Raw genomic sequence first — 14,445 nt, forward strand, 5'->3', positions numbered from 1 at the left:
AGGCAGCGGCGCTGTAGCGCGGCGCGGCGGAGGGAGGGAGGAAGGGGGCCTCCCCGCCGTCCCGCGGGCGCTGCCGCGCGGGCGGAGTGCGCTCCTGCTGGGAACGGAAACGTGTGCGGAACGCTTTGTTTTTAAGTGATTAACGCAGTATTTTTGAAGCCCTACACCGTCTCCTCGAGCTGATGCCATAATGCACCTCTTAAGGCACTTCTGTCTCGTGTACAGGGAAAACGTGTAACAGGTTCGGCAGTGGGGAAACACAAAACAATTCTGTTCTCTACTATTCGTGCCTTAGTCACCAGAAGTTCCCATAATTTTTTAGTACCCATCAACCTACACTTGCCTTCATCTCAGTCCACTGACCAATGATTTTATTGTTTTCAAGATTACTGCATATCCAGCAATTTCCACGTTTCAAATCATGGAGGCAGAACAGATTATGGAGGGACAGCCACAGGTATTGCAAGACATATTCTATATGCATCATTTTACACGTTTAAAAAATAAATAAAAGACTTTGCTGACCATGTGTTATTTTACAGGTTCCAGAAAATCCCCATTCTGAATACGGTCTCACTGAAAACGTAGAGGTAAAGAAGATTTTGTTGCTGTCAATTATAGTGTAAGGTCATGTTCCTGATCTAGGGGAAAAGTGTTGAATCTCAAGTCTAGCTTCAAAAAATGTAGACCCCCCCCCCAAAAAAAAGTTAGATGGAGACAAAACCACCAGTAGATACGCGTTTGTTGCACAATTGCCTATTAATTAATATATTTTATGTTGTGTTGTTCCCTTTATAGTAAATGATACTGAAGTAAATAGTGAACCTTTTAATGTGATTTTTCTTGGAAGTATCATATCAAAGCAGGTACTTTGTTTGCACTCACACTTCAAAGTAGATTTGGCTGCTATTATCAGTGTTCATTCACTTCTTTATTTTTTTTAAATTCAGAGAATAGTAGAAAATGAGAAAATAAATGCAGAGAAAACATCAAAGCAGAAGGTAGATCTTCAGTCATTGCCCACACGTGCCTACTTGGATCAGACAGTTGTACCCATCTTACTACAGGGACTTGCTGTTCTTGCAAAAGAGAGGTAAGATGCGTACATGTTCCTTTTATTCTTAGGAGTAGAAAAGTCTTAAATTTGGATAGTATGTCACCTTTTCAGATCTGGCACACCTAACAGTTTTGCTAGTTTGATAATTGTAAGAAAGTAATGTCAAACAGGTTGATAATTTATTATTTTTGAACATGCAAGATGTGTTTGTCATTTAGCTGCACATGTGTGATAAGAATTATTTAATAGATTCCCGATCTCCCAATGAGATGTGCTATTGCAAGGCCTTGGAGAGAAAAAATGTATTTTTTTTCATTAATTTTATCACATAATTCACCTTACAGAAACAAGGCAAGAAGTTACTCTAGTTTGAACGAGTTTTCCTTAGTGAGATGTTATAAGGAGTTCTGCTTAACTCCACTGAGAACAGAAGGACAAATCAGGTCTGACATACATGTTTGTAGTAGATTAAAGACTTTCTAATGGATGAGGCTGACTGCGCAGCGTCAACACAATAAGAGGCAAACTGATACTTTATCTTTTGAGTAAAGACTATTTTGCCAAGATGCCTCAAATGTTTATCAGCCAAACCTAAAAGAGTATTCTTCAGCAATAACAAACAGTTGTCCACCTTATCCAAATAAACTTTCATCTTCTTGGTCTCTCTGAACTGTTGGTGAGTCATATTGCCTATCAATCATTTCCCAGTTTTGCTGAAAGAACATTATCAAAAGGTGGTATGGATGAACATAATCACATTTACAGTACCTATAACCAGAAAAACTATCTACATTGTTTTAACTTCAAAAGGAGCTGTGAATTTGAACTGAACTGTACAGATCAATAATTGGGCAAAAGAATATTTAGGAAGGCATACCCTGCCCTTGCGCAGCGTATGGATCTTCTATTGACATTTGTGGGAGTTCTGCTGTAGATGTAACATAATGAGGTCCACAGCCCAGACCACACTTACATTCTTGATACTTGTGTTATGGAGAAACTAAACTAATTTTTTTGCATCTTCATTCACTATGGAAAGAGCCTTTCTTTAGGGAGGCTCATCACAGTAGTCATTCAGAATGTTGGTGGAAAAGGTTGTGGGACATAGGAAAAAAATGAACAGTATCAAATTGCTAAGGTCAAATTGACTGTTCAGTTGAGAATATTAAAAGAACTCAGGGTTGAAAAAGCTGAACTACCAGCTCTGTTGTATAATGTCCTGCTTAAAATTGGACTGGAAGGTGACTAATGGATGCTAATTCCTTTTTCTAAGGGGTTATGGAGAGGCTCAAGGAACAATCCAGTAAGCCTGGTCACTGTGCCTGGAATTCAGTAGGAATTACATTGAATGATAGTGAGCATATGGATAAATGACATATTAGGAGGAGTCAACACACCTTTTATCAGGCCTCATAAATCTCTTGGTATTCATTGAAGGAGTTAACAAGCACACATAAACAGGAATTCAGATGATATAGTCTGTTTAAATTTCTCAAAGGCTTTTGGCACAGTCTTTCAATAAAGGCTTTCAAAGAAAGTAAGTTGCTGTGGGATTAAAGGAAAAGCCTTTATATGGGTGAAGAGTTGGTTGGAAGATACAAGACAGAGGGTAGAAGTAAATGGTGAATTTTCATAGTGAAATGAGCTCACCACTAGGATTCTGCAAAAGATCATTCATAATGATTTGACAAAGTGGATGACAAAATTATTTGCTAATGATACTATACAATAGTGTGGGGCTTTTTATGTTGATCAAATGTAAACAATTGCACAAGAACTTTATAAACTTAATGTGAAATTAGGAAAGATTGGTTGAGGAAACGACAGATAAAACTAAATAAAGATAAACAGAAATGATGCATCTAGGAGGATAATAAATATCCTAATGCTATCGATAAGGTGATTGGTTCTGAGCTAACCATTACCTTGTGAAAAAGATGTTTGAATTGTTAAAATAAATAGTTGCATGTCAATGTCAATGCATTGCTCAGTCAAAAAAAATCAAAAATGCTAGGACTTAGAAAGTGAAGGGGCAAAAATGAACATAAGGTCACTATTTAAATCTATGGTGCAGTTGTATTTTGAATAGTATGTGTAATTCCAATTCCCCTCTATCGAAAAGGTTGTAGTAGAATATGAAAAGGTAGAAGAGCGACAGGGTGATCAAAGGTATGCAATGCCATCCATACAAGGAATGACCGAGTAAACCAGGATAGTTCAACTGGGAAAAGAGACTTCTGAGAGGGAATATATTAGGAATCTGTCAAATCACAAGTGGCATGAAGACAATGGATTGGGATGGACCACTCATCTCTTCCAATATAGTAGTCAAATGAAATTAGCAGGTGGCAAATTGATAATGAACAAAAGGAGGTGATTCTTCACAAGTCACATAAGCTATGGAACTTTTTGCCTCAGGAGGCTGAGGACATGAACATTTTATGTAGGCTCACGGGACAACTGGTCAAAGTGGTAGAGGAGAAATCCACCCAGGGCTATTAAAGGGGCTAGCTTGGGAAGCTGGTGAACTGTACATGCTTGGAGGCCAAGAGGGTGTTCCAGAGAAGTATCTCTGCACACTTCTCTTCTTTGTGCTCTTCATAGGCATCTCTGCTCACCACCAGGACCTCTGGTCTGACCCAGTGTGGAATAAGTAAGCTTGTCATTTTTTCCATGGACAGAATCTGGATTACCGGGATTCATGCACTGTAGCTGAAGGAGATTTTTAAACACTTGCAAAGTAAGGCCAGTGACTCAGAAGGGTTTATTATTGACTGCTTGCAAGTTAACAGTGCTTTTCCAATTTGAAGTTTCTGTTGTGTTCATTTAAAAAGAACCAGCAGTTTCCAGAAGCCATGAAAACAGCTCTAATGCGTAAGCTATCCAATAACCATTTGGAGAAAATGAAGCAAGAAAGCTTTATTTTTACTTTACAGCTTACCTTTTACTTTATATAGCACAGGCTAAAGAAATAGGCAAATGCATAGAATTTCCAGTGAGTATTCAGTTTAACAGACTATATATACCCTGGTTCTAGGTATGGAACAGTTTTAGGAATTTAATAACATTGAACCAGTGGTGACTAAGACTACTTATTGAAAACTTACTCATCAGACAGAAAACTGGAAATTTACTGGATAAGCCTGGGTGATTAGTCATCCCTAGATAAGCACTTATAGACGTTTGAGAGCAGTTATGTTGCTTTTCAGGGAAGGTGACTAGTTTTTCAGCCACATAACTTTATATAACAAATAGTAACTGCTCTTGATTTTCTTTTTCTTTACAGACCGCCAAATCCTATTGAATTTCTAGCAGCATATCTTTTAAAAAACAAGTCACAATTTGAGGACCGAAATTAATTCCATAAAAATGAGGACAATTTGGCTGCTATACTGAAATGCTCATTTGCCGCAATTCATTTTCTGCTGTAAAAATCCTTTGGAACTATGATGTTGTCTTTCTTAATCGTACAATTTCCTTTACCTTTAGATTTATTTAATAAAGAACACTTTACATTTCATTTGCTTGCTTGTTTTAAACTAGCTATTAAGAGACTTTCAAAATAAAGTACTGAAACTGCACTACTGGATGAAAGTCTGAATAATTCTATGGGGATGCATCACCTGAATACATGAAACAAAAGGTAACTATCTATTATGGTAACTACACAGATGATACTGTAGATAACGTAATTTGATTTTCTATAGCACCTTTCTTGTGCAAGGTACCTAAAAATTTGAAGGCAAACTAATTAAGAGCTGTTAGAGTTTTTTGTGAGGATGGATTGATTAAGGTAGAGAGGAGAGAACTTGCTTCAAAATATCATGAAATGTTTTTTCTTAAAACAGACCATCAGTCGGGCTCAGTAGCTGAACAGATCACCTGCAGACAATCTCTAACATTTCAGATTCTTACCTTAATGAAGTGTGCTGTTCAGGCATTTATCATTGATCTCCTGTGACTGATATATTGTTTGAATTGTGCTGGATTTAACTGACATACAGAATAAAGTTAGAAGGGATTTAAAAAGATTCTGTAATCCAACTCTTTGTACTACTACTACTACTGCTAGCTCAAGTATTCTTTCTCTGTTTCAGATAATGTACCTAGTGTCCACTTAAGTACTGACAGTCTTCTGATCTTTTTTTCCTTAGGTTTACCAACACTTTTTTCTTTTTGGTTTTCCCCAAACATTCTTCACATCTTTTTCTGACCCCTTCATGCTTCTTTCTCCTGATATTTCCTCAGTAGTGAGCAAAGGCCTCAGGCCTCAGTGTACAATACAAGAAATGACAGCAGAAGGAAGATAAGTTCCCAGAGACTGGGGACCAGGAGGAAAAGATGCAATTAAAAGATGCAATCCCAAGATTGCAAAAAGATGCAATATTTTTTAAAAACATATGAGCAAAGCTCTGAAAATCTGAATGTTGTAGCTGGAGAATAGGCCCACCAGATTACAGGTAATATGTGCAGGGATGAGACCCAGCTTTCAAAATTTTCAATTTCATTTTAACAAGGAGTGTAAACAATGGTGCTCACTAATATTGGATACTGAAATCCAGATTAAGCATGGCCCAATTTTTATGGACCAGTAGAATGATCATAAGTTTGTTTGACAGTAACAGAAATGGTAAGTTTAGTTTCCAAGAGCTGCTCATTTAATCAAAGTTCTTACAAAGTTTTTATATGCACAGTTTTATTTTATACTTTTATTTTCAGTATTGCCATCTTACTATTTCCTTCTCCATCCCGTGTTTCTCATTTAACTGGTTTAACATAGGCTGTTAAAGCCTTGTAAGTAAAATGCTTTGGTGCCATCTAATCCTACATAGTTTTTTGAAAGGTAGCAGTAGTTTAGATAGGAAGTTATAGTTTGAAAGGCAGATAACTTGATAATTTGATAAGATTAGGAAATGAAAAATAATTTAAAATATTACTGCAACATTTCTAGAATTAGGTTCTTAAAAAATAGGAAATAACAGAGTTAGGGTTCTGGAAGCACTCTTAATTTTATTCTTTACAGGTACGGAGACTTTCTCATTGCCTGATAACATACCTGCTGTTTGCCTCATGCTTTTGCTTCTTTCTCAGGCACTGTAGAGCCTTTCTTTTGGGCACTTGATGTGACAGATGCCTGTGGTCTGTTGCCATTCTGGCAAGGGTTGAAGGTCTTTTCTGTGTGAGATTAAATAGACTACACAATTTGTTTGGTAATTATGCATAAATTTAAAAAAAGGGACTTAAGACTCATGTTAGACTTTTTCCTGTGATGACTTAGAGGTACACTATACTTGCTAAACTGCAAGTATATTCAGGTGTCCTGTTGCACAAATAAGAATATTTGCCCTCTTATTTGACATAAAGATGATTTTTCTATAGTAATCTGGAGATTTTTTTTTTTAACTTATTTTACTGTGGTTTTGCTTCTTTAATAGCTTAGATAGGCATAAGACTGGTGAGAAGATGGATCCTTTGGGGAAGAAGTTAACTTCAATTGTCCAAGAATTCAGAGGGGCTAGGGAAGGAGAACTGGCTCTTGATCTTAATAGGAAGACTCTCTCAACATTTTTAGTATTTCTTAATATGCTATGAGATAAACATTGAATTCATGTAGTCTAAGGGCAGTAAGATTGGAGAACACAAAAAATGGACACCCCTCAACCCAAGTCTAAAAATTGTTAGCTGTATTTTGGAAAAACATACAGGAACTAGAATGAAACTACTAATCCTGTCAGGTATCATGGTGAACACAATCTCCATCAAACACTGAAACTTCAAAACAAAACAAAACAAAAAAAAACAAAAAACCCCCCAGGATTTTAACAACAGTATTTAGATTTATTGGAATGAATGTTTAAAATGTCTTATCTCTCCCTGCTCTAATTTTTGAAGATGAAAACCCATTCTTTGTGCTATTTCATTGTGTCATAATCTTTTTTTATTAAGTTCAGACTCCTTTGTGCTCATAAATGCAAAGAAGTGTTCTTTTTCTCTCACCCTCAAAATCTGGTTGCACTTGAATTGACATTTTTATATTTATTGCTAAGCATTATTACTGCTTTTGAGAATGTCAGGAACAAAATATTTATTCTAGGAGCAGAGAATTACTTAGAAGGAGGAGCTGCAGATAAGTGTTAGTGTAGATAGTTGATTTTATCACTGAAAATAACTTTAATTAGCCTTTGTTTCTGTTTACAGATCATCTCTGCAGGGGAATAATTTGATTATTAGTTCTTACTATTTTATAAAGTGCTGGGTTAAGAAGAAATTATTAAAGCAGTTATGAACTGGTCATCAGATACATCCTATTGCAACCTAAATCCGGAAGTAATATTACTGAATGCATGCTCTGTATAAGGCTATTTCAATATGCTGATGTGAATTTCCTTTTCCTACGCATGCATAATCCTTTTAAGTAGTCAAAAACAGTTGTACTCTGAGAAAAGAATCCTGAACATGCCAGAATGAAACGTTACTTTCCTTGTAAGTTCTGTGTGTTTTCAGAGCAAATTTGTTCAAATGTAAAGTGTTTTTAAAAAAAGCAGAACCACATATTTGCAGGTACAATAGAAAAGCTGAGTTCATCTACCAAAGCACCGCCTATGGGGATCGAGACTACACGCTGCCATCACTGATGTGTGCACCCTCATTACAATTGAAGGATGTTTGCTGTAGGGTAAGCCGCTTTCACAGATGTCACTGAAGAACTAATCATGTTAGCAGCTTCCCTGTTAGCCTTTTAAAAATTGATGAGTTAATTCAGTTGAAACAATTAATACAAACAGTAACAGAGGCTGAGTTAATTCATACCACTTCTTTGCCTCACTGAAGGCAGACCTGTGAGAGTGTGCTGGGGAAAGGAAGGAAAAGTAACACAATAAGCCTACAATCTGGAAATGAGATATTACTTGCAGGGAAGTGAAAAGATAACTGAAGACAGTCAGGAGGGATATGCAGTGGAAAGGCAACAACAGAGATCAGAGTATGGTTCTGTTTCCAGAAGGAATATGAGTGAAGATGAAGAGACAGACCATAAAGAGAGACTTAGTAGTGCTTTTTTTTCTTGTTAAAGCAGCATTTCAAGGTTTCATCCACAGGTGAAAACATCTCAAGACTGTATGAATTGCTAAGTCTTAAAAAAAAAAAAAAAATCTGTGCTGATCCCCAGTTTCTGCATTGAGGATTTGTGCAAGACCATACAAAAAGAAGCAGCTCAACTATTGATCTTCACCAGCCACGCCAACATTCAGAATACAATCAGATTTCTCAGTTTGCAATAACATCCTTTATGCGGCTGCACAAAACTTAGTAAGCACTCTGGTTTTCTGTGCAGCTCGTGGATCAACCTGGAATCTCAAAGCGTCTTCAGCGGAGCTGCCCTGCCAGCAGCAAGCCAGCACCGTTGCTGAGTCCACAGTGTCACCTGCTGTTGTCTTCCCATCTAAGATAGCTCGAGAGAATGAAAAAGCTACATTCACAAGGTAATGCTCTTAAAGGATTTACTGTAACAGCTTCTTTGGGAGGTTCCCACCAAGAAAATAAGTTGAAACGTTAATAAGACCAGCGAGCTCACCAGCTCTAAGGAAGAAATTTCAGCGATTCATACAAGGGCATGACAAGTCAACAAGAAAAATACAACCATATGCCTTTACTTGTTAAACTGGCTTCACCAATTAGAATCTGCTACTTAGGGAATACTGTATAACAGGATAAGAAAAAGCAAATTACTATTATCAGAACCATATCTGGTTAATCCAGGTCTCAAGGTTGGGGAAGTAATACAATGTCCAAATTTTCAAAGCATTTCCTTGTTTTTAAACTCCCCCACTAAAAAACAATGATAATTCTGTGAAGAGACATGCCTCATGTGTACTATCCTAATTTAATCCAGAAAGAAAGAAGTAATATCTTTTTTTTTTCACAAAAAACACCAGTTCTCAGGGCTTCAAAATGAAATGTATTTAATTTTTAAATGTAAATTAAATAACAAGAGATTTTACAAGTATGTATAAAAGTGAGGACTTATACTCACCAATAAAATGGAGAAGAGATAGAAAGGGCTATAAGTTATTAACAGATCTAAAATAAAGGCTAGAATAAATAAATAAAAATGGCAGCTTCAGATGTATGGCAGTCCATTGCTAAATAGCCAAAAGCCATATCTCTTGATTCCTGAACAACTGATTTTAGCTTTCTCCCTGCTCCCCTAGGTAACTGAATCAGCATATCCTCCAAAGGGCAATAAAATTAAGCAGAAAATAAAACATAATAATTAATACCAGATCACAACTTTCATGATGACAAAGAAAATGAAGCATTTTAGATCCAATATCCTGGAGTTACTACCACCTAACTTTGAAAGAATTATATACCAATCATACACAGTACTTTGAGGTCTGCCTTTGTAAATGCTTCCATTGAGAACATTATCTTTTACCTCGAAGGGGACAGTGATAGAAGAAAGCATTTCCCACTAAAAGCAATTCTGATCAAAGAATTCCACATCTTCATATTCTGAAGCCAGTTCCCACCTTAAAATACAGGTTTGAGTTGCCAAACCTTGTCAGATTTTTTTATGCATCTCCCATTTATCAATGACATTGTCCAAAGTCAGTTCAACTCTTTGAGCTATCCATTCTACTTTCTCAAGTGCTGTAGCTATTGTGAATTCTGGTCTGATCAAAAGAATCTGTAAATCCCTCTCCCCATCAAACTTTCTAGAATAAAACAATTGCTTTCAGACACAGGAAAAATCTGAAAAATTCTGGAAGATATAAGCAGCTGAAAACAGTAGGCTGAAATGGAAGCACATGAGAAGAATCCCTATGCCTACTGGGCTTGTTAAAATACAGTTTTTGATTTATTCTTATCATTGTACTAATTATATAGCAAATTATTCTTAGCCAAGTCTTAGCTTGTGTTTTTCCTGTTCTAATATTTCACAGTCAGAGTTCATCTGAGGATTGACTACATATCTTAGATCACAGAACTACAGAATGACAACGGTTGCAGAAAAACATTTTATGCTGATGAAAAAAGTATCAGTGCAGTTTCTGCTAATGTTCACTATTAAATTAAAGTTTTAAGTGAGGACTTAAAATGTAAATAGTGTGTGAATAACTAGGGGGAAGTTTACAGCAATGCTAGAACAACACTGACTAGAAATTAAGGAAAATATTAGTTCAGAATTTTTTGAGAAAGGTGCCATATTCCTCTTCCCAATGTGCTTTTATCTCTCCTCTCAAAGTTTGCTTTGCAAAGCAGTTTTCTGAGAGGAGCCTAAATTGATAAAAGGCTGTTAGATGGGTGGAGCACATATAGCCTGCCTTTTTCTCTGGTATACATTGAGGTATTTATAAGATGGATAATTACCCTCTTACATGATCTCAGATGCTATTATGTTATATGGGAAGTAGTAATATTTTCATCGCAAGGGGTATGAAGGCTGCGGGGCAGGGGGGCCTGCTGTTAACAGTAGAAAGGACTGTGAGGAATAGCAGGTTCCTCCGATGGAGAATGACAGCTGGGAATGACAGTTTGTAGAGAGAAGAAAACTAGGAAAACCATGACAGCGAACAGCTTCCTGAGAAGGGAGGAGACAGGAAGCAGGCAATGTAAAAAGCATGATAGGAAAGACATAAAGCATGTGCAAGAGGACAAGGAGAGCAAAAAAACAAGAAAGCAGCAGACCTAGATAGCAGAGCCAGTGGAAAGTGTGCGCCGCCCCAGCCAGGCACAGGACATTACTGCATGCTACGGACACACTAAGTGACAGGTTGCACTTGCCACCGTCTGCCTTAGTGCTCTTTTTGCAGATAGGGAACAAACTGCCGACAGAAGTACACATGTTGTGGCGGTCTGGTGCTTCATGGGTAGGCTGGCATGAGGGATCTGTCTGTGCACTCTGTGGCAGCCCAGACCCTGCACATCAGAGAAAAATGACTGAAATAGCTCTGAACAGATAAGTGCTCCCATTATTTCTCTCTGTACAAACAATGCTCAGAGGAATTACTGACCAAGCAGGAGAATTTCCTGCCCCAACTCATGCTGCACAGTGTTCACTGAAGGCTGAGCCCAGTTTCTCGGGCTGGGATGGGAATGCTCCCATACCTCCGTGTCCTCAGCATGAGGGAGCTGCACTGCACTGCCATCATCTTTTTAACTGAAGAGCTGCCGAGTTTTCTGTTTCTGTCTCCATCATCTATGTTGTGCTACGGAGGGACTTGGGAGGGAGCTCATTACGAGCTCTTAAACAAAGAAACAATCCATCATCAGGAGGTGATGGTTAAGATTTTAAAAAAGAAACCCACAAATCACTGAACACTGCCCAGTGGTGGTCCACCTGTGATAGGGAACAAAAATAAATCCTACTGTCACCCTTCTCCACAGTGGAAATTTCTCCTGTAGTGCTACAGATGACAAGCTTTGGCAGAAACAGGTAGAAATTGAAGAGGAAGTCCTTGCAGCTTGCCTGAGCTTTGCATTGGGAGTGCTAGTTGATAACAGAGAAGGAAGGAGACTCAGCAGAAAAGAGGCTATCACAGTATTTGTGGCACATGCCACAACCTAAGTATTGGTAAAAAGTATGGATCTTCTGTGACCTGATAACACTGAGCTATAGTTGTTCCTCTGCATCTACACTGAGATTCACCAGTTCATGTTATGTAAAGATTTTATCCTAATCTACATCTAATCTAGGTGAGAAAAGACAATGCAAGGAAGGAAGACTAAAGAGGAAAACAAGGGAAAGAAACTTAAAAAGGGGCACAAGGAGAAAAGGGATCAAACCCAAGTAGAATGCAACAAAAAAGAAAATATACTGAAGAAATTTAAGAAGGCAAGCCAAAGAGGAAAGAAACCACTAGATAGAGAAAGGTAGTAAACAGAAGAAAATACTTGTAAAATCTAGCATACTTATAAAACAAAAGCAAACCAGAACATTGTGAGAGGGTGATTTACATATCAAAATGCTAATGTGAACATGTATAAGAATAGGGCATGGAGAAGCTAGAGTTATGACAGTTGACCTATGTCCTTGTGTATAGGAAAGGCAAATAATTTGTTTGCTGTGGTTATATTAATGGTAGCTCTCAGGAGCATATGTGGATGTGTTTGCATGTCTAGAAATACACAAGGTACTTGGATTCTGTGGCACTGGTGCATGCCTCTTATTATACAGAAATTTTAATTCAATAGCAGCATTTTTTCTCATTAAAAAGTCCAGATTACTACTAGGAAGTTTTTATCTTTTATTTTCATTAGAGTGAAAATGCGTAAGGAAGATAAAGCTCTTTCTCTAAATGGCAGAAAGGAATATTTGATAACTGAAGGCTTTTTGTTTAACCTCTTAATTCCCCTAAGCTATTCCTCCCAGCAGGCTTCTCAAACTCTTATTGGTGGACTGTGGGAGAAGAGTGCATCAAAAACTTGAACTATATCCTGACATGAGCTTTCATGTTCGTATATAATCATAACATTTATTTCTCCTCACTGAGTAAAATTTATCCTTTGTTGCATTAATTAGTTAACTTTACTGAAGAATTAGTTCAGGAAATATTCACAGGACTGAATTTTATGTAAAAGCTTTGGGAGTTTTAAACAGGGATTGTAACTGCCAGATAATTTTATGTTAGAACAGCACGATAGTGCTTCTAGAGTCTAGGTAGCAGTTATAAACTACATTAACCTTTTTCAGTACAATACTTTTAAAATAACAACTGAATACTGTAAGGATAGACACAGCAGTGAGGGCTATGGAAAATGTAAGGCTTTTGCTGGGATAGTTAGGACCCATTTCCTCCTGACAATGTATTGCAAATAAAATCAACTGGAGACTCTAGTGCTTATTGCCCCTCAGATTCATTGGGAGGTCAGTGTCATGGGTGCTGAGGAGGACACTCAATGATAAAAATGACTTCAATCATTTCTCTGCAGCACTTTGATCCTCAGGACATACTGCAAATGCTGCCCATTTTTCCCAGTTTCCTTTGAAGGAGGCACAGTGTTCGACTTATTAAAAAAAATCTACATTTTAAATGCATTTATAGCTTGAGGTGGAAGACTTTTTTTAAAGAATAAAATGATATATGGGGGGAAGTAAAATATGCATCCTGACCTGGCCCAGACTTTTTCCACCTCACAAAGCATCAGTCTGCCTTACTCTCTTCATGGCTGCAGCCCCCTCATCTCTCTTGCTGCGGCTCCCCTCTCTCCTGGCTGTATCTCACATGTCAGTGGCTACCTTGCCTTTTCCCTTCCCCCCTTTTCTACTGGCCATATTCCTCTTTCCAGTTGTCTCTTATTAGCTATTTTGAGGGAGGAGGTCACTGCTTGACATCTCCATGGCAGCAGTCCAGTCACCAAGCTAATAAAAAATTAAAGGAGTGGGGAGGGAGAAAACGGAAAAGAATTACAGAGCTGCCTTCTACACAAATATACTCCCACAGGCCTTGCTGCATGCCTCGGCAGCAAAGACGTAAATACACACACAGGCAGATGTACGAGAAGGAATGATGGTTCAAAGCGATGATCTCAAGGAATCTGAGATCAATACTCCTCCTGTCTTCAAAATCTGCGCTAGCTCCACGTCCTGTAACAGTGACCAAGAAAGCAGAAGAGGTAGCACAAGCCGAATTATCCTCTCCTCAGAGGGAGAGGGTAACCCGGGGAAGCAGGGAGCACCTCTTTGCCTTGGGAGCACAACCACCGCTCATGCCCCGTCCCGTCCCGGCGCCCCACGCCGGTGGCTCCAACGGCCGGCCGGGCCGGCGGGAGGGGCGCGCGCCCCCTCCCCAGCGGCCTGTCCCGGGTGGCCCCGCCGGTGCCCGCCTCGGGGCGGGGTCTCCCGCCCCCTCGGGCAGGGGCGCAGGGCAGGGGCGCGGGGCGGGGCGGGACCCCCCGCTCGGCCCCGGCTCGCTCCTCCCCCGCCCCGGCCTCCCCTCGTCTGACCCGCGCTCGTAATCTTCCCTTCACCACAGAGACACAGGCCCACCAATCAGCGAGGCCAGAGGAGATTGCCAAGGCAACGCGGCCGGCCAATCCGAAGCGGCTCTCCCTCCCAGCTCCGCCCTTCTTCCCCCCTCCCCCCACGAGGCGGTGCCGCTCCATTCCGGGCCTGTCAAAGAGGTGGGCGGGGACGGCGAGGGCGGTCGCCCAATGGCGACGAGGCTTTTGCTTTCGTGTCCAATGGGGGAACGGCGGCCGTGCGGCCCCTAGTCCACGGGRGCCGAGCCGGGCCAAACCCAGCTGCTGCCGCGGCCTCCTTCTGTTCGCGTCCCCCCACCTGCCAGCGCGGAGTTGGCGGCGGCGGCAGCAGCGGCCCCGGGCTTTGTCCCCGCGCTTCCCCCCTCCCCCCCGCGGGGCGAGCTCCTGCGGCCCAGCCAGGCCCC

At 39.7% G+C, this 14,445-nt stretch overlaps 2 protein-coding genes across 7 annotated transcripts in view; both read left to right on the forward strand.

Annotated features, from left to right (window-relative positions):
• The window catches only part of DPY30 (dpy-30, histone methyltransferase complex regulatory subunit), a 4,779-nt gene extending 202 nt beyond the window's left edge, over nucleotides 1–4,577 (forward strand). Inside the window, exons 2-6 of one of the 2 annotated variants that reach the window (XR_003256089.1) lie at nucleotides 386–457; nucleotides 543–590; nucleotides 951–1,093; nucleotides 3,662–3,797; nucleotides 4,344–4,381. Coding sequence is in view for 1 of the 2 variants with exons in the window: in XM_026082233.1 (XP_025938018.1) it covers nucleotides 422–457; nucleotides 543–590; nucleotides 951–1,093; nucleotides 4,344–4,416 (300 nt within the window). In the remaining variant the exon portion in view is untranslated. Of the gene's footprint in view, nucleotides 1–385; nucleotides 458–542; nucleotides 591–950; nucleotides 1,094–3,661; nucleotides 3,798–4,343 lie in introns of both variants that reach the window. The other variant, XM_026082233.1, reaches the window with a different exon arrangement.
• Nucleotides 1,008–14,445, forward strand: part of MEMO1 (mediator of cell motility 1) — a 44,571-nt gene continuing 31,133 nt past the window's right edge. The window contains exons 1-4 of one of the 5 annotated variants that reach the window (XM_026082188.1): nucleotides 1,016–1,093; nucleotides 4,601–4,700; nucleotides 7,256–7,733; nucleotides 8,391–8,538. In XM_026082188.1, coding sequence (XP_025937973.1) covers nucleotides 8,517–8,538 — 22 coding nt within the window. In that variant the 5' untranslated portion in view covers nucleotides 1,016–1,093; nucleotides 4,601–4,700; nucleotides 7,256–7,733; nucleotides 8,391–8,516. Of the gene's footprint in view, nucleotides 1,094–4,600; nucleotides 7,734–8,390; nucleotides 8,539–14,445 lie in introns of all 5 variants that reach the window. The other 4 variants (XM_026082195.1, XM_026082179.1, XM_026082202.1 and 1 more) reach the window with 4 other exon arrangements.

The sequence above is a fragment of the Apteryx rowi genome, unplaced genomic scaffold (genome assembly GCF_003343035.1).
Source record: "Apteryx rowi isolate R43461 unplaced genomic scaffold, aptRow1 scaffold_117, whole genome shotgun sequence".
Classification (NCBI taxonomy): Eukaryota; Metazoa; Chordata; class Aves; order Apterygiformes; family Apterygidae; genus Apteryx; species Apteryx rowi.